This window comes from Haemorhous mexicanus, chromosome 17 (genome assembly GCF_027477595.1).
Source record: "Haemorhous mexicanus isolate bHaeMex1 chromosome 17, bHaeMex1.pri, whole genome shotgun sequence".
NCBI lineage: Eukaryota > Metazoa > Chordata > Aves > Passeriformes > Fringillidae > Haemorhous > Haemorhous mexicanus.
The window spans coordinates 5518541-5541881 of NC_082357.1; the positions used below are offsets into that span (position 1 = coordinate 5518541).

The following is a 23341-nucleotide window of genomic DNA, read 5'->3' on the forward strand; positions in this document are numbered from 1 at the left end:
CATTTTATATGTAAATTATAACTACTGTGAAAATACCACTGTGATCACCATTTCACAGTTTAATCACACCAGAAAACTCCTGAAGTCCTTAGAGTTTTATGAAAAGATACCAGTGAGAGACTTAGGGAGGAAGGAGCAAGGAAAGGAAATAGAATAAGGAAAAAAAAGAAATGTAATGCATGCAAAAACATCTCTGCATTGAAAATGTTTTCAATAAGGTGTCCTAACACAGCCTTCCAATCAATGTGCACCAACAAACCCATCTGAAAACAACAGGCACTGAATTTGTCCAACATGCTGAAGTACTGGATGGGTGCATATCACAATGCATCACTTACTATTTTTCTTTCCCTTTATACTTAGCTGGATGTCATAATAATCTTCTATTCGTTCAGACCGATAGTCTACGTGCTTGCATTGGATATAAGACTGGAAACAAAACCAAAACAACACAGAAGTTCAGTTTTACAAAAGTAACAAGAACTAATTTAAATGATTTTTGAGAAACGTATAAAATACATACCACCATCTTCCCTCTGAATAATTTAGGGATAGTGCCTTCTACACATGTGCCTTTCATTTTATTTTCCACATTATCAAGCAGCTGAAAGAAACATCTGTTTTTACACAAGATAAACTTGCAGTTTTTAAATTTATTCATCCCACACACATGACTACTTAACTGATTAGATGCTAAGTCACTTAGACAAATGAAATGTTAGTCTATTTGTACTGGCATCTCCTTTCTAGTCCTTTAAATTCTCCTCTTTCCCCTAAACTGAGGGCTACTTCAGCTACTCTACTCCTTTGAGTCTGGAAACCCCCAGAGATGTAACAATGCATTTCATCTTCAAAATTGCACTTCTCTCCATGACTATAAAAGTACCACTAGCATATGTTCTAGCAACTTTCAAGCTTCACTACTCTTTAAAAATTCCTCACTCACAAAAGGCCACAAGCAATCCCATTCTTAAAGAGAAACCAAGGCAAAAACTCAGCCTTCGAGACCTAATTTAAATTAATCAGGGCCACTATTAACTCTGGTAGTTCCTAAACTATATTTTTTTATACACCCACACCCACACCCACACACATACATACAAATAATATGAAGAGAAATTTATACATCACAGACCAGCAAGAAATAGTATAAACATACCACTCGACATAGTTCCTGGACATCATGTTGCATGAAGCTGTCTAAAGTTTCCCACCTTTGTAAGGCAAATAAATAAAAAATTACTAATTAGGAAAAAAAAAAAACACCTCAAAAGACATTTTTTATTTCTTTGAAGATCAAGAATGTAATACACAGCAAACTGTACAGACTGAGATCTAGGACTGGCTGATGCACAGATTCTCTAGCTGTGTAGGACGAAGGGCGAGTGAACTTGTGGGAGATTGTGGCAGCTGCTCTGTGCCCACCCCACTTCTCCTGTGTGGGACTGGGGCAAGGAGAGCAAAGGCTCTGGGTAAGGAGGCCACAGCCAGGCTGCTGCCTTTCCAGTCTACAGCCCAGTCTCAGTTCATGCCAAAAAACCTCTTAAATAAAGACTTGGAAGCAATTCAATGCCATCAGTTTCCACAGCAGGTTTCCAGCTGCCTCTCTTCTGAGGGCCTTTCAGGTGCAGTCAAGTGGTGTTCAGGGATTATTTCAGCACAGGAAAGGAAGCAAATGGATTTATAGGAAAGACTGGCTCCTTTGTGCTCATCTAAACAGTTAATCCTGGGCATGCAGTAACTCCAAGGAGGCATTCAGCTTTCTGAGCTGTCCATGTGCAAACACATGGTGTGAAAGCAGGGGTGAGGGCAGCAGGATCTAAATGCCCCATAGCCAGCATGGCACACTGCAACAAGGGCATTCAGAACTCCTGCCTTCAATAAAACAAGAAGCACAAAGTGTTTCTAGTTCCAGCATTAAATACACCTTTAAGAACTGCAATTTCAAGAAAGCTTGTTAAGTTCTAAGTCTCTGACAACTTTTTTGCAGCAGTCACCACTCCCAACTGTATAAAGTAAACTGTGCTGACTGTAGGCTCCAGGTTCAGTGTGATGCTCCACCCTGGCCCTGGAACAAGCAGCAGGGTGATCAGGAGCAGTGCTGACTTTATCCTCCCTCCCACTCTCTTCTTAGTGACTCACCCCCACTGTCACATGGCAGCAAACTAATCTCCAAAGTGTGCCAACAACTGTGTGGGGTCCACATTAAATAAGCTGAATCAAGTGGCCTGTCATATAATTAAGAATAGAAAATAATGCCCTGACTCTCTAGGCTTTAAACACTAGCCAACTCATAGGACAAACCAAAGAAAAAGGTCACACACTAAAATTAGGATAAAGAAGGGCTCCTTCACACATGGCATCATTTTCCACTTAAGGAAGTCAAACCTAGAAATCCACAAAACTCAGTAAAAAGTAATACCCTAGTAATGCCCAAGCACCTAGGGCTCACAAGGCCAAAAACCCCTCTCTGATTCAATGATGAGGGAAGGGGGAAACCTAAATCTTCAAACACATTCTAAAACGTGTTTTCCAAGAACAAAAGCAGGTGTGAACATATTTTTAAAACCCTGCTGTTGGATACAAAATTAAGCATCTGCAACACCCTTGGGAAAGGCCTCTTCAAGCTACTGAATAAGACACAGTTGTGATCTTAACTGGAGATGAAATATTTACTTTATCACCAAGTCCTGTTGTGTGACAGGACAGCAGCAGCACTGATACACCAAACAGACAGTGTGCTAGTAGGAAGAGGGTATGGCCAGATAAACAGACAACACTGAGGCCACTGATTTCCTTCTAAGGTTCCCCTAAAGGGGAAGAGTTAAGGTCGCCAAGACACAAGGTTGCAAAGAGGTTGTTTTAGGACTGAGCATGACTACAGGCTGTAGCAGCAGATGCAGGATGAACATGAGGACAACTGTATGAAAAAGATGATATAAAGCGTGTTTTGAAATAAGATGTGCTCCTAATGTTTTGAAATAAAACAGTGCTTGTCAGTATTACGATAAGACTAGCCTATAAATACAGTGAAACAAAGTAATGCAAGATAAGGTATTTTAGAATGGATTTTAATAAAATCCTACTCCACGCTTAGAAGACATGCAAAGAGAAGACTTGTAAAGGTTTTACTAATATTAATCTTTGTCTTCTAACTTGTGTCTTCGGTGTGCTGCAGGAAAATGTTACAGCAGCCATCAATGTTCAACAGCATGGACATGCAAATTACTGCTATTGCACTAAATCTAAAACAGATTCCATTTTTTAAAGACATTAACAATACATGAACTGCAATGTTTCAATGACTATTTCCTTCTGCATTTTGCTTCAGTCAAATGCATCACACAATGTTCAGGTAAATGATAACCCCGCTTTTAACAGCTCTGTTCCAGTACCATTCCCCTTCCCAAAAAATCTGACTTTTGGATCAGCTGTCTTTAGTACTGGCTACAAAAAAAAAAAACCTATGCAAGTAGACGACAGAAAGTTAACAATTAACATCATATTGCTTTAACACTTCTCTGCACCTCTCTAAGAGTAACCTTATTAAAATAGTATCTCTTTAAAGAAAAGCTTTATGAAGCCTGAGTCCAATAAATAGTCCAAGTTTCTGAAACTTACCCAAATGATTTTGTTAACTTTTTAGTTCCAACTGGTTTGTCACTATGTTGCAGCTCATAAAACACTCTTTGCAACGCTAAAGGAACACTTTTGGATGAATCATCTCCTTCTGTGGGCATCATGTACACAGCCTGAAAAAGCATTTAGTTCAATTAGTATCCGAAAAGTTTATTGCTCATCCTGTTTAATGCATTCTTTCCTCTTCAGTGACTTCCTTCATAGAACTCAATTTAAACAACACTTCCAAAAAGTCTGAAAAAAATCTTGTACTGTAGTGTAAAAACGTTAATTGTCTGAAACAACTCTTCTTAGAGCACAGTGGTTAGAAAAATGTGAACAACAGATTCCATTCATAGTTATTTTATCTAAGTAGCTCCCTTATTCCAGCCTAGAGCAGTAAATGCACTAAAGCATTTAACACCTTCAAATACCTTCTCATACCCAGTATGTCTCTGCAATCATCACAGTAGGACCAGATACAGCAGTCAATACTACAGACTTGAAAATAGCTGGTTTTGTGAAAAAGCAACTACATGAAACCATAAAGGGCAACAAGTGAACAAAACCAGAAATGGTCCACATGGAGAAAGATGTCAGAGGAAGCTCTGAGAGTCCCTGATTCATTCATTCCTACTTAACGTCATTGCTGTCCAGCAAATAAACAGCTTAACAATTCAATTCACTGATTATACTGATCTGGGAAGGATTGGGAACAAAGAAATTACACAAATAGACCAAACAGGGATTAGGAGAGTTCAACAGTCACTGAGATGAGATTTACTTTTTAAAAAGTGTACATCAATACATCTAGGGGAAAGGAAGAGCAAACAAAAGGGAGATGTTCATTTGAGAAGCGTAAATATAAAAAGGAACAGACAGCCCTGGAAGGAGATTAGGCAACAAATGAAGCTAAAAAAGACTCCAATATTAAGCAGCATATGAGAAAATAACCTGTTAAAACCAGAAAAAATGCCATCTGAATTTCTGCCTGTGAAACACCAGGAAATGAATGATCCATTTCTGTGAGTGAAGTGCTGAACGGGAGCTCAGTGACTCTGCCTCACTGTGAATTAGCCAGAACTCCTGAGGTGTGCAGCACATCTGGCTGACCCTGGGCTCCTGAGGTGTGCAGCACATCTGGCTGACCCTGGGCTCCTGAGGTGTGCAGCACATCAGGCTGACCCTGGGCTCCTGAGGTGTGCAGCACATCAGGCTGACCCTGGGCTCCAGCTCCCCACAAACAGCAAGGGCAGCATTGCCTGCAGGCAGCTGGGAACTCTGGGCAAAGGCAGGCACTGCTGCAGGACAGCTCAGTGCACAGGGATGGGAACCACATGGGACAGGCACCAGGGTAAGGCAACACTGATACAAGAATACAAGCATGTGGCAAAAGACAAAATAAGAAAAAAAAAGACAACAAAAGAAGTGCCTAGAATGTTGACAGGTCAGGTTTCTATTCCATTTCTGAGGATTCACTATATTTTCCAAAAGTACAGCAACAGAAAGACTTCAAAGAATAAAGAATATCATCAGAATAGCTACAGGAAGATGAAATAAGAGAAACAATTTCATTAAGAAAGCAAATCCCTTCTGAAAGAAAAACAATGGTTAATTATGCAATTGTAAACTGATAATTCATGTGACTGTATCTTTAAGAATTTTAATTTAATTTTCAGAAGTTACCAGTTAATAGAGATGATCTAAAACAGAATCACGAACATGAGTAACTTCCAAACTTTATTTCTCTTCAGTTGCAAGCTATACCATTAGCAGTACTTACACATATTAAAACGAAGCATTACTAAAAATTCGCTGAAATTTATCATCAACTTCCTTCTTAAGGACAGTCAACAGAAGTCTTTGCTAGGGTAATTTTAAGAACAATAGCCCAACCTCACCCTAATGACAACAAAAATAAGTTTTCTTTTGCTCCACTTTGAGATTTGTTTAAACTTCTTTTATAAATTTTATAAATTGAAGAAAATTGCATCTTCAGTTTTATCACTGGCAACAGGTTTTAACTATTGAAACTCAATAAACCTTCAACTTTTTTGATGTGTTAAGCACTGCTTCAAGAGTTTCTAGTGATGCAGTCTGGAAGAGAACTCTGTAGGTTCTGATCTCGGTTTCTGCCCAGAGGTGCCAAGTTCAGACTGGGGCCCAGCTGCTCAGGATCAGATCCAGTTAAGTTCTGAGCATCTCCAGGTATGGAGATGCCACCACCTCTCCATACATCCTAATGTAAAGCTGGACCACCCTGATTATGAAAATTTCTATCCTAAAATCAGAACATTCAATTTCAGAACAATTAAAATAGGCTAATAAAGTAAATAATTTCCAATTGCATAATTTTTATCATCCAAATGCAGAATCCCAGTTAACCAGGTCGATCTGGGCAAACCCCAAATATCACTAGATAGACATATACCTTCAATTTCACAAGCAGAAGTTATTTCTTGTTTTAAAAATATCAACACCAGAACAAGTCATCACCTTGAAGAGTCAACTTTAAACTTCTTCCTGTACCTGGTTATGAACCTTTTTAAGAGTGGGTATCACTAACTAAAGGTAGAAACAGAAGTAGTTGAATGACCAAGTCTCAGATCTTGCAAAGTACTATCACCAGTCCCTACTAACTTTTTTGAACATCTTATAAATGCTTTTTAAAAAACAAATATATAGATACTTGCTATGTTTAAAAAACAGAAACAAGGTGTGAAAATCAAGTCATGAAAAAGTGCAAATATAGTCAGTTGATATATTAAAAAAATAAATACTAGTATGCCAAACATACAGCAGGCTAAAAAACAATCTTGTGATTGACTCTTCCTTCAAAAATGCATAAACTGGAGTTCAGAATACCTTGATAATTAATCAAAATCAAATCTCCTTTGCCTTTAGTTCCCATTTTTTAAAATGTTTTTCTCATATACCATCTGGACAATTAATTCCCTTCCTATATCTCTCAAGTAATACTCAAATAATAATTTAGAATTTACTTATAATTACTACATTCCAGCTGCCATTGAATAAAAAATAAAAAAGTTCTATTTCTTTGGAAATTTTACATGTGTTATGACAAAGCAGACATTTAACACAGCCTTTCTTGGCTCTTCATTCTGTTTCTGTATTTAGGTAATATTGGAGATCATTTCTCTAAGTTTAAGTGTTGCTAGACACTACCACTTTTTAAATATTACCCTCTTCAAACCTTTCTTTTTTTGCCTTACCCTCCCAGATTCTGAAAGCTTGACCTCATGTTAAAGGAGTGAGGCATTCTGATCCATGAATAAGAGCAGGGTCTCTTATTTAACACCTGAGAAGTTCCCTCAGGAAATGAACATTGAAGAGGGATAGGGACATGTACAGGCATATTGAGAGATATGAGAAAAATTTTAGATATTTATATAATAATAGAATGCTACAGGTAACTTTGAACACATTGTTTAAAAACAGGAATTACCTAAAGAAGGGAAATAAATACTGTGTATGGAATTCCAAGGTTAGGTAAAATATATTGGATAACTTGAGAAGAGTCAGATCAGGGAGAAATGGACCAGCATTTATTATTTTAATGTATTTATATAAACATTCTGTAACAGTCTCATGAGTTGTAGGGACTTTTTACAAGGGAGCCAGCAGAAAGTTCCAAAATGGACTGAATGCAGCCACAGGCACTAAAGGGACACCTCAGGTAACAGAGCCCAGGGTCAGACCTGGAGCCCTCTGGGAAGTCACCCCTGCCCCTTGCCTACTGGACTGTGGTTAAGCACACATTTATCACTCCCAAACAACAACTAACAATATGCTCTAATGTCAAAGTTCCTTTCTTTATTCCCTACCACTGAAGCCACCTCCTGTTGCTTAAAAGGGAGGTCTCATTTCAAACCAGAGCCTCCCATGCACTATGTGGAAGCAGAGCAGAGAAGAAAGGACCTCTCCATCAATCCTCACCCACGCTTCCCCAGGGCCTGACTTGCCACAGGTATGTGCCTGCCTTTGCTATTGTTCATTGCTTCCCCAGCTCTGCTCCTGACAGCAGCTTCTCTGTGAACAAAGCTCGAAGTAACAGCAACAGAAATCATTGTTTCTTCCAAGGAAGGAGGATTCACTGAAATTATGGAAATGGTGAAAAGCAAATCAAGGATACTGCACGTTTTGTTTTATTTTACTTTGGTTTAAGAAGAACAAGTTTGGTCAAAGTGAAAACAAAAGTGCAAAATTTACTTTTTTCAGACAAAGCAACAACTGATTCTTCCTGATCTGTACCAATGACAGGTAAGTGCTAAAACTGTCTAAAACTGCCACTCTCATCTGTTCTGTTTGGAGGGGCTCTGAAAGCCTGAGAAACGAGCAATGAACTGAACATTCCAGATGATGTCCAGGAACACTTCCATAAAGGAAGCTGCAGCTACCAACTCTATAAATTAAGTTTTCTCACATGGTCACTAGCCAGATATTAAGAGATGCTAAAAGTTGCTTTTATTTTGGGGCTGGGGAAGAAGTGCAGGGAAATGCCTGGTAAGATTAGTTCAGTTGAAACCAATCTGTATCACAAAAAGAATTTCTTTACATACTGATTTAGTGACTACAAGACAGCCTTGAACAAACTACTCAACCGCATTAGATGGAGCTATTACAAAAACACTTTTTTTCTCTCAAAAGCAAAGTGAGTTATCCAAAAGAGTAAAATGCACAAACACTGAGTGCTGAGCAAAAAGAACTATAATGAGTGATAAACTGAACGAGTAAATTATACCTCCTGCAAAAAAGGAACAGGTGCATTAAGTAAAACAAGTCAAGTATTTATCTGTTGTCCATGGCATTAGGAAGATCTCAGTTACATTCTATTGGAGTTTGAGGTGTTTTTTGTTTTGTTTGTTTTCTTTTTGGCAGTGCTTCACAGTAAACAACATTACAAAGAGAAAAAAGAAATGCCAACAGGGACACTTGCCACAGGGATATAAAAAGTAAGATGGTGGGAAATTATAGACAGTGGAAAGCAGGTACATCAAAAAGGGAAAAGAAAGCTTAACTGAACTGCAACTAGTCTACATTAAGAGAAAGTCCAAATAAGAACAATTCATTTTCACTAAAAGACAGACACTAAGTGCAGAAATGCACAGGAGGATCAATAGGAAACTCCAATACACTGAATAGTGCCAAGTGGTTTTTTTTCTCCAAGTACATCCCCTCTTCTAAAGAGCCACCTCCAATATCTAGTCATCACTTCTGTTTTTACTCCCAGTACAGGTACTTCACCATTTTAAAATTATACATTCTCTAGTGTATTTTATCCTGGATTTAGATGAGATATTTATTAAAAAGGTATTTAAAGAAGTTCTTTCCAGCAAAGAAATAATATCTACAGTAAACAAAAAATACTACTAAAGTAAATATATCATGTTGTTTAAACTACTGAAAATACAATGTTTTCCATCACTACAGAATGGCAACCATAATAGCAAAAAACATTCTGCTGCATAATAGCAATTTCAAGATGGAGCAAATATGTATCTTTGTGCATTGTTTATGGGCTGAGAAGCCATAATTCCCTATTTTAACTATTTCAGAAAAGGGAAATTGCTTTCATCTTTTATCTGCAAGATTAAACTGCTTTCCCCACCCCCAGCAATTTCCAGCAATATTAACATATAATACAGAATACAGAAACACCGCCCAAGCTCAGGTGCTCTTCTTCAGGTGCTCTGCCTGCTTCCACAGAAGACAAAAGCTTATGTTCCACAAACTACAAAAGGGAGCTTCCTGTACTCTGCCGGCAGTAAGACAGGCATCACCATGTAAGTCACAACTCCTCTGAAAGGATGAAGGAGGCAAAAGGATCACACAGGTCTGTTTTGAAGCATTTATAAATGCTAATTAAAGCCAATGTTATAATCTCATGTTCTTTCATGTATTACTTACCTTTCGTAGCTGATTTGTGAAAAATAAAGTCTGTAACAAACTGTTCATGTAACAAGTTGCTCCCTGGTTCTTTAAGCCAACATATCCTGTGTGCTTCTTTGAATCCCACCTAGAAAATAGTTTGTGGTTAAAAACAAGGAAGTTCTGTATTCCAATAATAAAGAGTGTTTGTTCTAAGGTAGTGCTGCTGGTAGGTATCAGCTACTCTCCACTGCTACTGAAGCTTCAAATAAACTCCACTCCACTGCTGCCAGCCAGTAATAACAGTCTTTGCAATTAGATGCTTAGTGATTTTATTACCTTTTTTTAAAAAATATGTTCTGTATGGCAGAAAAATTGCTTCCTGTGAGAATGTCCTGAAGCTCTGAGCTGTACTTTTAAGGGCAAGTATGTACCTCTGTACAACCCCACTGTTTACAAGTGCCATGAAGGAGAACAACTGAGATGAAGCAGCTTTACAACAACTGTAAACCAAGGCAAGTTAGCCAGCACTTGGCTGCACCTGAAACCCCATCAGCTCCCACACCACAAATGCTCAGGCCAGAACTGCAGAGGTGTTCAGTCACAAACCAACTCAGAAGCTGAGGCTTCACAGCATTTTGCTGACTGATGCAAACAGAAATTCAAGCTATACAAAATCTCCATGTGATTATGAAAATACTTCCATGTGGGAATTCATCAACTAGTAGTGACAAAGTGAGAATGTCTGATGGGAGCTACAAATGACAATAACACAGAATACCTGAATGATCACGAGCAAAATAAAAATACTAGAATTAAGAATTTTTAACACTGCTTTGTTTTTGATCAAAGATACTTACGCTACTCCGTGTGGAGCATCTGCTTGAACATAGACTTCAAAAGTAACTTTGTCCTCTTCTATAAAGCCTTTTTCAGGATCAGTAACTTCCTGTAAAACACCAATGACACAGGAACATGAAAAGTGGAACATGCAACATGACTGCAGTGAAGCATCCTGTCAGACACCACTTTCTAATTTCCAAGCCAGAGCTATCAGTAGTAATAAACTGAAAAACACCAAAGCAGTTGTTTTTCAGCTTACTAGATTTTTATTACTTTTTTGTGTCTCAATGCAGGAAACTTGTTCCTGCCTTTTAAGATTTTGCAGTAATTTTTTGGTTTTCAATGATGCAAGAGCTGGTAATCAAATGTTCTGCTTCTTCTGGACAATATTCCAAAACCTTTGCAAATGCTTAAAAAGCTCTCAAAATTCAAGAGAAACCTTAGTAGTATTATTAGGGCATGAAATATACATGTACATATACACAAAGAACATATGGAAATGCAAGCAAATTTATGGTGCTTCAGAATGTCAGTGACTATCACTTAGTGATAACAAAACATAAGCAGTCGGGCAGAAAATAGTAATGAGGGAATACTTAAATTGCAACATAAGTATAGGCACTCTAAAAAAATCAAATTAACAGAGTAAGAAATTGAAAAGAAATCTACAGCAATGATAGAAAAAAAACCCAGCAGCTTGAGGAAAAAAAACCCTTTGCTATCAGCATCTCAGTATGCAGGAGGACAGTAGAAAAACTGCTCCTACCTAGCAAGAGATTAATACATGTCCAATTACTTACACTCCAGGCCATGAAGTTAGAAAAGCCCCAGTCATTTTCCTTGTGAAAGAACAAGTGACTAATACGACGACTGAATGATTTTTCATCATCCTTGTAGTTTATTATCTTGAGAACTGCTTGTGCATGACAGGACCATGACCTATAAATACAGAAGAAACACTTGAAACTCTTTCAAAACCAAGCTCTTTATAGTCATTACATAATTTTTTTTGTTAGGGATTTTTGGTACATTACTTTCACACATTCGATTTTTTTTTCCTTATTAGATGTTAATTGCTATTGAGGGCATGAACCTCTGGGGCTTTCTGAAGCCACATTATGAACCTGGAATAGAGATTTTCTTATGGCAACAGTGTTGACAAGAAAGTGTGTCGGTGGCTTGCAGGTTGTTTAAGAAGCTGACAGCTCCCCCAGGTGAGTTAGTTCTGATCTGCCTCACTGCACATGGATGGGCCAAGTGCTCTTGGTGTCTACAGAGTGGGAGGTCTCAGCCTTTGGGAAGCAAAGGATGAAGAGCTTCTATCCTCCCTCCCACAAGATAAACTCCCCAACACTAATTGTCTCAGCAGCACTTCTTCATGACCACTGGTGCTCAAAATCACCATTTGCGCAAGGCAATCAGAGTGGACACAGCTCGGACCAGGTCCTGTCACTGCCTCATGCAGTGGCACTGCTTGCTCAGCTCCATCAGCTGCACTGTGGTTGGTACTTCTCAAGATCACCCTTTTTCTGTAAATGCTTGGATGTGAATCACATGTCCTGTGACTTGTTAATGAACTTATAACTTTTTCTTTACATTCTGCCCTGAGCACTCACCTCTAAATTCTAAAAATGATGAAGAAGTGGAATTTATTATTCACAGTAAACAACAAGTTTTGTGAGATTCAGGGCCAGAATGGAGTTACCCTATTGGAAAGGACACTTGAGAGGTCTGCACTCTCCCTGAATAAGTTACAGGAATGCTCCAGAAGTTTGTAGTTATCTTTTAAAATTTTTCTATTATTTACAGAAGTGGTCAAAGGTAGTCAATGTTGATTAGCATCCAGGACCCCAAGAACACACACGTGTTCAGATCTTTCTGGATGAGTGATGGACTCCACTTAAGGAGAGCACTCATGCCCTGCTCTGGTAGCAGTTATCTGCTCACACGCTTCACAGGGCAGCATTTATAGCTTGGCATGGCTAGAGAAGCTCCATTTTCATTTGAAATAAACCCAGAACTTTTTCCATGCCAAGAAAACTGTCAGTCAAGGGCTTCTCCTTCAGCAAGCATATATCTAAATTCTACCACAAACTTCTAGTCACACAAGCTGATTTTAGTTCATCCTAAAGAGGGGATTATTCTTATGCTTTAAGATTTAGAAAGATGGGGGGTAAAGGGCACTCAAACCCTTGCAAGAATTCTCTTCTCTTGCAGAACGCAAGTGTTTTTTTGTACATTTTGCATTTCTTTCAATAGATTAACCAGTATTAAGTGAGGACCTGTACAATAATTAAAATGCTCTTACGTGGAATCAGACTCAGCATTGCACTGAAGGAAGAATCCTACACTTTTTTGGTGTGGTCTGTCCGGGTAGAGCCGAGGCATCACCATGATCTTCCATGGCAAATTCCGAACGAAGCACGGAGGGCTGAGCACTGACTCACTCAACCTGTTGAAGCGTTCCACTGTAAACTGAAATGTTGCTTCTGATCGCCAACTTGTATCTGTAACACACACACACACCATTGCTTGAAACACCTCACCTTCTTCACTCCAAAATGACCAACATCATGTAACATGAGCATGTTTCATGTAGTGGAATATTGGCAGCAACAAAAACATCCCCATCCCAGAGAGACAGTGAACTACTTAATTACTGATGTCTCAATTTTTTCATTTTGAAAAACACTGCAACTCCATTCAGGGAAACATGGCACTGCAAGACACATTCCTTCGTACACTATTTCCTTAAATGCTTCTTTAGGATTTGTTACCACTCCAGCTTCTTCTAAAGCAGCAGGTGCAGTAAGACAGAGACATCAAATGCTCTACAACTAAATCACAGCCCACTCTAACTCTTCTTGTTGTGTAGCATTTCCACAGCCCAGTTTAAGTCATTTCTCTGTGTGAACCCATATGCACAATGGATTTTCACAATCTGTTCAAATGCCCTGTTGATATCATGCCACCATTTAGTTGGTTTTGGCTTGCAATAGTAGATTTTAAAACATATGAATGCCAGAGGATGGTTGTTGGATTTCTGTAAAATTGTATCAGTTTGCTGAAAATCAGCTCAAGAGTAGGGTCCTGTGTTCTTTGTGCTATGCAAAGACTTTAGAGATTTTTAGTGGTCTAGCACTAAATTAAATGAGACTTTTTTTTTTCAAAGAGCTTATTTTGACACACACAATTAAAGTAATTTTGCCTTCTTCCCAAATACGCAGTTCTTCACCTACCACAATCTGTTCTGCTTCTGTAGTACACAGCTATAACAGGGTGCTGGTACTGTGACAGCTTCAGCAAGGCGCAAGGCCAGGCTCTCTTTACTGTGACAGGCCTCATATTGCACTCAGAGAAAAAACCTGCAACTTATCCCAACAACTTGACAGGCCAGGGATGCACAAGACACTCCCACTCCATGGTTCCAGTCTGACACTGGTGTAACACAGAATCCTCCTGGCCCTAAGGAGGTTGGATGAGCACACAGGGCAGCAGGCAGCCCCTATGGTCACCCTGCTGCTCTCACTGCACCCACAGGGAATGCACAACCAAAGGTGTGTCACACATGCAGTGACACTGAAATCAAAGAGCACTGAGGGACAGCACCACTGAGGCAGAAGGCAGAGTGTGAACTGTGACAAGGCACACAGTACAACAAAGGTGACCCTGCCACACAGGGACAGCAGTGGTTTACTCAGCTTGGCACAGCACCAGACACAGCGCTGAATCATTCTTCCAAAACACAGGTGAGTCCTGATTACTACCTTACTTTAAAAATGGAACACTCTTGATTACAACATGCAACAGGGTAGAGATTATACATTTCATACAGAAAATTACCAAGTTTTAGCCACAACTGCCAGGGAACTATGACAGATTTCATTCTTCTCCCTTGTGAAGCAGTTTTCAAGCAGTTGTCCTACTCCTGAACTGCAACACAGAATATTTTTTTGTGTATGGTCTGACAGCCCTAAGCATTCCAATTATCTCTTGGAGGTACTACAGCCCAAATCTTCTTCCTGTCCCCTCCACTCCTACAAGACCTTGTGCTGCCCTGTGCTGTCAGCTTCCTCAGTAACACAACAGTTCAAAGGATTACTTTCTTCGTTTTCCCTGCCTGGAAGTGCAGCTAACTAGCAGTTTGTCACCTACTTAAAAATGCTCTCTTCCCAGTTTCACGACTTAACTGCCCATTGACAGAGTGAAGAGCTGATCTTTTACAGCTAAGAACCTGACAGGCTGCAGACAGAGGAGCTCTAACTTGATTTGCAGCCAGGATAAAACAAATCTGTAACACACTTAACAATTTAAAATCAGTCTTGTATCACATGTGCATCTCAAACCAACTTGAGGCCACCTCCCTACTCACAATCATGATATCAGTGCTCCTGGGCTCAGTTTGAGCTTCCAAAAAACGAGCCAAGTTTGCTTTCTGCCTCCTTTGATGCAGCTTTCAAAGCTCTTCAGCACAAGGATGCAGCAGTGCTGCTACAGTGTCAGCTAAAAAATGCAGCCCACGCAGCATCTGCAGATGCTTCAGAGAAAGTTTGCCTGTATTTCCTGATTTCTTTTCAGGAAAGCCTGTGCATGAGAGCTCACCAAGGAATGGGAACTCTTCTCTGTAAAATATTTGAGCAAGCACTAGTAACTGCTCCATAAAAAATGCAGCCTTGTAACGCAGGTCAACCCTAAAATAGAAATTTTTTTAAAAATAACAACCTTCCTTTCCTTCCAGTAAACCTATTTTTTCTTAGGAAGTATAATGGATTAAAGGATGAATTTTATAAGAAAAAGAAATTTACATAGCAAATGTGAAAATGATTTTGAGTACACCAATAAATAAAGCCTTTTTTGCCATCATGAACATGTCATCCAGATGCCAGTTAAGGACTGCAACTGGCAGCAGGATAATTTAGTAGTGACTGGTAAGTGAGACTTTTATAAATCCCAGAACAACAAACTGAACACAAGGTCAAAAGGACTGATCCAGCTGACAATACTTGGAGAAATTACATGCAATGGACTGTCTTTGCTTAGTGGAAAACATTTTTTCACTGATGTGATGAATGTCACATTCAGCATCTTCACAGAAGAAAGATCCTTCAAATCAGAGATCCATATACTGAATATGATCCATTTTAGGGCTGAAACACATATTTAAATGTTGATACTTTGGGGAAAAGCAGATTTCTTTATTCTCTTAGTAAATGTTGCTACCTTGAAAGTGCACTGGAGTTATTAAAATATTCTAACCTGAATTATTAATGGAGAAACTGGCTGAATATTCTATGAATATTTTAATAATGATCCAAATACAGCATGCAATACCAGCATATGGCTAAGACTGATGCTTCTGAAAGCCTTCTTGCCTCTGCAATTCTTCACAGAAATGAGACTTCAGGAGTTAATGGCAAAGCTGTGAGTTTATGTTCAGCTAGGGACCTTCTGTTTGAACTGTAACTTCTAAGAGAATTTACCCTATGTGTTGCTTTGAATACTGATGCACTTGCAAACAAGTTTTGATCAGAGGCTTGTTTTTAATATTTTTTACTTTATTTGCAGAGGCTGCTATTCCAGCTTTTAAAGTCTGGTTCATTTAAATCATTCTCCATACAAAGCACAGCACAGTCCTTCAGTTGTTTTTTTTTTTTATTGCTAAGACTTCACACAGAGCAGCAAGAGGTACTGGTCACAGCCTTGAGAGAACACAGCCTTATCTGAAAGTCCTGCTGCAGGTCCACTGCTGCTCCCATTCCCTGTGCCTCACAATGCCTGCAGCCTGTTGCCTAGCAAAAACGATGAGAGCTGCATTTTTTTTCCCCAATCTTACCAGTCATTTCTTTATGTGCTAAGCTGGAAGAACAAAACCAGCTCAAAAGTTTCTTGAACTCATAAAATCACCAGAAAGCTGATTTCTATGATCCAGCTGGAAGCATCAACCTTTCATCTTACTGTTCACCTCTCACAGGAACCATTAAACTCAATAATTTCACTGAAGAGGTATCTAAATTCTCCTCATGCATTCTGTATCAGCTCAGATTGATGCCCCTTGCTATGAGTAACAGCAAAGGAAAACTGCATGTTTATCAGAGAAGCCTCCATCTCCCATTTTCCCTGTCTTTGAGCTGCCCATTACCCATGCACATCATACTGCAAACCAGGTTAGCAAGAGAACAATTGCACTGATGTATAAATAATGCAACAGCAAGCAATTAATCTGATTTACAAGACTTGGAAAAGAGGCATCATCCACTTAAGTGATGCAAGCCTTCAGGAATGTTTTTGCAACTCTAACATTTTGCAATAACACCTTTCTTTATCTGTGTCAATGCACAGCTGTAGCAGCACCAACATGTAGCCAGACACTCCTTATTCAAATATAATGAGGAACTATTAAGAGTATTGCTTAATAATCACACTTGAAGCCTGAAGGATGTCCCACTGCAGAGTGGGCCCAAGCTCCTGACCATGCTGGAAGTCCACAAAGGCATGAGAAGCTCTCACAAACCTTCTGTCCAATGCCTTCAGATACTTTTTCTCCCTAGTGCAACACCTTCAATACCCAGTTCTGAGAGGAGTCAAACAGCTGGGAATTGTTACAAACAAGTTCACAGCAGTTTTTTGGCTAAAGGGTCACTGTTATTCTGGATGAACAGGTGAATATCTGGTTACTTGCCAGCCCTGATACAGCCTGGCTTTCATCAGCTATTTCTGCAGTTTAAATCCCTATTTTGGCTAATTTGTACAAGTATATACAGACCAACTAGTGGACAAATTATTTTTCTAATTCACCAATGTGTTATGTACTGGTTGTATCAACAGCAAACACTATCAGGCTTTCTACATATAAACATCCCCACCAAAAACAGACTTTAAACAGATCTGTTCTAGCCAGTTGGTGTCAACCCATGTGGCCTTCTCTTGCCACCCTCTAAATACCATGGCCTGACAAACGTTTAATATCTTTTATAACAGCTTTTGATAAGAAAAGACTCTGAGCAATAAATCAAACCCCTCTGAATGAGACTAGGTAATCCCACAAATAAAATTCATAGGCAAAGCAGACTACATTTTTCTTTAATTGCAAGACTCTGGTCATAGAAAACTATCTTTGCCAATGATACAGAGGTGATATGATATGCATGATATGCTTTTGTTCTGAATTTAAACTCTAGTCCCTTCATGGAATATTACTATTTTCTAAAGTATTCTACATTCCTTGAACACATTAAAGTAAGCACTTTTTTGACCTTAAACCTCCAACTCTGATTTTTCTGAAAAAAAAAAAATCACTCAACATTTTTGCACAAATCTAACTAAATGTTTAAGCCTAGTCCGAAATGTACTCTCACAAGACAGCGTGAAATATGGAACAAATCCCACTCATATGATGTTTCCCTTCTCCCAAAACAATTTTACTTCATTCTTCAAAATGAGCAATCCCTGCCCATATCCTTTCCCAAGAAAAGAAATATCACTGCACATTTTCCTAAACATAACAGATTTAGAAACTTGTTACCTTACTTTAAATATACCCAGAGTTATAATTATTTGATCCTCTGCAACAAACTGTACACGCTTATTTTCATTTAACGTACCAAGAAAAAGACTTCAAACACACATGTCCCCTTTTATTAACAGGACATTAATACATAATTTTTCTTTTGCTTTTGCAAGTAAAATTAGGTGTCAGAACTGAGAACCAAAGATGTTCATCAACAGAATAGTTACCACTGACTTACCACACAAAGACAAAACCAGATCACAGCTGCCACCTGACAAGAGAGCAGGACAGATAAGGACTCTAAACACCCTGAAGGAATTGCATAACTGATAAAATTACCATTCAGCAAAGCCCAGCTGCAGCGCCTTTAAAGGGCTGTATCACAAAACATAACAATGGACAGTAGCACTTTCAGCAATTTTTAAATGAGTACCTAGAAAGAGTACAAGAAAAAAATCCCAAGCCTTCAAAAGTCTAATCTTATTGTACAGCTATGCCAAAAGGATGCCCACACAGAAAACCAGCAGCCATAACTACAGAGGGATTCATTTTTTTTAATGAGCTGCAGATCACAGGACACAGGTAAGAGGTAGACTATTTTCTCCTCAAAATCATAAAACTAAAGAAGCCAAACAAACCATGTGTTTATCAAATATTTACTTACCATCTTCCATGTCTTCCTCAGTGTTGTTATGTCCATCAGCCATCGCTACATTCCCATTAATGACAGGATTTTGAGTAATTCTTGGAGGATCATCTGTATCGCCAGCTAAGACAGAAAAAAAATGTATGTAAAAATTAAACATGTAATTATTAATCAGAAATTAACTTTTTTGTCTCAGGTAATGTTTATGAGACAGACACAGAACAGTATTTAATTAAGTTATTGCTCAAAAGTTGTGCTGGTATGTGTCTAAAAAAATTCCCCATATATGTGAATATTTATGGACGAAGAAAAAAATCCCCATTAATGTGGAATACAGACACAAAGAACATAAACCAACTTTTAAGTTTCCAGATTGCCTTGCAATCAGTATCTCATAATCAAGTCTCATTAAATAAGAACTTTTTATTTACTTTCTCTTGCATTCTTAGAATGCAAGAAATTTTTACACAAGTTGAAGTTTCTAACAGCAGACTTTCTAAACTAACATGTTATTTTAAGACTTCTTCAGTGTTACTGTTTTTTTTAAAAAAAAAAACCCTGAACCTCTAATTTAAAACTTACTTAGGGAAAATTGGAAAGAAAATCTTTTAGGATTAAGGAACATTTTAGATATAACATTTTCCAGTTTCTAGCCAACACTGCCATTAAGTTTTGCTCCAGTGACCATTACATATGTAAATGCCACTAAACCAAGAGATATGAGACAATGTGATGAACTGGAACCCCGCTATTTCTAAGTTGCATTGCCTTGATTGAACAAGCACCTTCCTGATTTATCCAACAACTGAACAACACCTCCTTCCACTGCCTCCACACCAAAAGCCAGGGGACAGTTTCAGCATGACTCCAGAAAAGTGGGTATGTTCTAGGATAAACCAAACTGGCTTGTATCAGCAAACTGTAAAACCTATAAGCCCTTGCAACCATCTCAAGGACAAGCACTACTTAAAAGACACTCTAATTTAAAAGATCTGATGAGTTTCTCACTGCTGCACAAGCCATGCTATTAACTTATACACTCTACTACCCCTCAAAAGCCCCAAGGTCATTAATTTGTGTAACCAGGAGCAGTTTTATACCCAAAAGCTCCATGCAAGTTATTGACCGTGTGCACTGCTGGGGATGCAGGCAACCTGTGCCACGGGATGGAAACCGCTCCCAAGGGACACAGCACGGTCCCAGCTGCAGCACAGCAGCCCAGCCGTGCCCTCGCCCGTCAGCACCCTGGACAGAGCTGCCCTCGCCACCGGCCCTGCCGAGCTCCCGGGCGGCTCCGTGCTCCACATAGGCACGCAGGGATGGATGCCCACGGGCCGGGGTGTCCACCTGGTTTGCAAGACCTGCCAATTAGCCAGGACACTTGCCTTCTACCAGACTGCAGCTGATTTTCTCCTGGGCAAAAGAGACGAACAAAAGTGACAACAAAAACCGCTGTGTGATCGTCTCCCGAGTCTTAAAAGGCAGCGAACTCCCACCAAAGGCAGATAAGTTATGCACGGGAGAAGTGCAGCAGCGTCAGCCACCAGGAGTTTCGGAGTGCTCCCTCTCCTCAGAGCACACACCATGCTTCTGCAGCCTCATTCCAATTCACAGCACACAGGAAGATACTTTCACACCCAGCACTTCTATTCTGACTGTTTACTCTCCCAGTAAATCTGCACAAGTAGTAACCTCTGCCCTCAGCACGACAGAAACAGCTCAGGTTAGAGACTTACTCCTGGATTAGAGCTACGCTAGATCAGGAACTTAATGCTCACCCATGGCTTTTGGACACTTATTAGGGTGCAGCAGATCTCACTGAGGTACCAGTGAAAGGGGTGCTGTGAAAAACACACTGCAGCAGCAACACATGCACTTTTCTAAATTCTCAGCTTTAGAAGAAAAGCAAAATCAAGTATGACTTGAAGTTTTGACTTTGTTAGAAAAAGGTTTGCAGAAGATTGGCTCGGGTGTGGTAGAGCCTCAGGGGCCCGCCCCCTCAGCAGCAATCGGCACAGGCAATGCTGCAGCAGAACAGCAAGGTAAAGATTTACTACAACAAAATTATGGGGGACAGGTTTAAACTCCTGCAACTTAAGAGCAGGAAAAATGACAAAAATCAAGAGTGAGAAGGAAAGATCTCCAATTTCATTTCAACATCCTGCCTTCTCCTCTGCTTTTTTAACCTTTTATCAGCATGTGCTGGTCTAAACAGAAAGCTGTCCTCTGGGTCACTGCATTCTAGAAGCATACAGCATGTTCTCAAAATGCAACAATTGTTTACACTAAATTAATACTAACCTTCTAAAAAATTATTTTTCTTCCTAAAGTTATTATCAGTGCAACTTAGTATCTGGAAACAAACTGAAGCAAACACCTGAGGAATAGTTCTGTTCTTCACTAAAAGCATATCCAATATTATCTTTAAACAGGGAATTTAAATATTGACACCAGGTTTCATAGGGAAGAACTGATGTTAATAAAGAAAATAAAAAGCTTTCTATGAGATACTGCTCTACATTCTCTGAAAGTATGAGGAGTCAGAGCTCATAGCAGCCGCAATCAACTTAAACAGAGAGCTTCTGAGAGATACTGTTTAGTGATAAGACAAATGAACCATGATGAATGCCCCTGCTGCTTCTTCTGACATAGATGGACACAAAGTTTGTGATACAGCTTTCAGATATGGAAACCAGATAACACCAATCAATGTTTTTGGCTACTGTGAACAAAGAAAATGTTTTAACTGCTACTAAAAGTCAACTAATCCTTTACACAAACAAAACACAATCCCTCTTCAACAGATGTACTAGCAAGCAGTGTAACAAACTACATTTTCTAGTAGAGCGTTGAAAACCTGTTTTTTGTAATTTGTAATTTTTGTTTTTCTCGCTTGTCCTTGAGAGATCATAGGAAAGAATTGTAAAATCATACCAAGGTTTAAGAAACATGTTTTCCTTTGCCTGAAGCAGGGGCAATGCCAAAAACTTATTCAAATCATACATTACAGGATTAAGAAAAAGAAAAATACCTGTCCACACTAGCCAGGAAAACCTTCCTACCAAACATACTACTTTATACACCGTTATCTTTAATGCAGCTTAAACCAGTGTGAAAACATCACTCCAGTCAAGTCATCTGTCCATTCCCACATCAGAATACCCAGTTTTAATGATAGCCCTGGAATAAAATTGAGATGCAGTCTATGAATCAACTGAAAGTTAACATAAACCACATCAATTAAGGAAGTATCACAACAAAGTGACTTTAGGAATAAGAAATGTTTTTAACTCTTAAAATACATTACTGCAATGTTCAATGAATACAGTTTCAATAGCAAAATTGTAGACACTATAAAAGACTGTTTTGTAAGCATTTATTTTTCACCTCCTCAAAATGCAACAGATAAACCTCTGTAGATATTCCTTCGCTACAAAAAGGAATGCAAGGCAACATGAAAAATAGTGATGACAATTTCTTCTGAAAAACTTAACATCATTTTAACAACACTTTTCCCTCTGCCCATGGCACTGTGTTTCAAATGAAAAATACATCTTGAAGAGTTTACAGGGGGTCTCTGAGTTTGGAGGCTAAGACAACTTCCAAGAAGAGTTGTCTCAGAGCTAGTGCACAAAAAAGAGCCTTCATTTAGTTACTGAAATATCATGAATGCTGAAATAAGTTTAAACACTGAGATGTGCAACTGGAACAAAACTGGAGCGTGATGCCACAGTTTGGGAAGCTGGTAAGAAATGTCAGTCATCTTACACAAACAAGGGACTGGATGATATATAAGTGACTCTGCAGGTGCACACTTCTCATCACTCATTGACCAAGTCTGTCACTGAAATGCTGAGATGAAAGCCTGAAAGCAAAATGGTTGTGGCAATTGCTGCAGGGGAAAGAGGGAGAGAGAAGGAAAAACCCCAATTATAAACTTGCCATATAATGACAGACCCTACAGAAAGTATATATATGAAAAAAAATCTGCTTGTTATGGACTATGAGATCAGTATTATCATATTCAAATACTCACACTATCAAGCAATCAGAATTACAACAGCATCGCTGATTTTTTAAATGACCCCTGTATTCAAAAAAAAAAAAAAAAAGCTTTTCTGACAGATTCAGCCTGTTTAATAATATGGACTCAAGTGTCACAGCAAGATACAGTGCTCTGTCGTTCTACTGTTCCCAACAATTCAAACCTACAAGAAAGGAATCTCAAGTTGTCATATTTTTTTCCTGATGAGAAAGTAGAAAAAAATTTTGTCAAGTTCATGTGGCTTCTGGCATAACTTAAATGCAGTTCTAAGAGAGGAGCAGCACAGAGTGCTCTGTCCCTAAGCTGCAGGACATGTTGCTCAGCATAAACACGTGTTTGCAGTCACGTGTGGCCAAAAGCTACAGAATGACTGCACAAGCACAGCGATTTCACTACAGCAGAAACTGCCTCTATTGAACAATGATGACAGCAAGCTATAACTTCACTAAGCTTTCAGTCATGACTCACATCACAGCCACAGTCAAAGTCTGAAAGCTTATGGATAATGTTTGTCATTAGCTTTCCGAGCTGGCAGCCACAGAGGAGAAACTGAAGCAGTCTCAGCAGGTTATGAAACATTTGTTTCCTTTTGAGGTTAAGGAGACCACAGCGGAGGAGTAATAGGGACACGAAAAACTTGGTTACAGTTATCACACACATCCGCCTCAGGCTGGAAATCTCTGGGACTGAGGGCTTTTACAATCCCTGCACAGCTCTCCACGCAGCAGTGCCACAGCAATCCCAAAACGAGCAGGGAGTTGTACCAAGGGCATCTTCAGCAGCCTGAAGGGAG

General features: G+C 39.1%; 1 protein-coding gene across 2 annotated transcripts in view; it reads right to left on the reverse strand.

Annotated features, from left to right (window-relative positions):
• The window catches only part of USP7 (ubiquitin specific peptidase 7), a 72014-nt gene that overhangs the window by 23054 nt on the left and 25619 nt on the right, over positions 1 to 23341 (reverse strand). Inside the window, exons 2-11 of one of the 2 annotated variants that reach the window (XM_059862154.1) lie at positions 18522 to 18626; positions 18096 to 18128; positions 12659 to 12857; positions 11151 to 11289; positions 10368 to 10456; positions 9547 to 9655; positions 3622 to 3752; positions 1160 to 1214; positions 524 to 604; positions 339 to 429 (exon numbers count right to left, since the gene is read on the reverse strand). In XM_059862154.1, coding sequence (XP_059718137.1) covers positions 339 to 429; positions 524 to 604; positions 1160 to 1214; positions 3622 to 3752; positions 9547 to 9655; positions 10368 to 10456; positions 11151 to 11289; positions 12659 to 12857; positions 18096 to 18128; positions 18522 to 18626 — 1032 coding nt within the window. The remainder of the gene's footprint in view (positions 1 to 338; positions 430 to 523; positions 605 to 1159; positions 1215 to 3621; positions 3753 to 9546; positions 9656 to 10367; positions 10457 to 11150; positions 11290 to 12658; positions 12858 to 18095; positions 18129 to 18521; positions 18627 to 23341) is intronic. The other variant, XM_059862155.1, reaches the window with a different exon arrangement.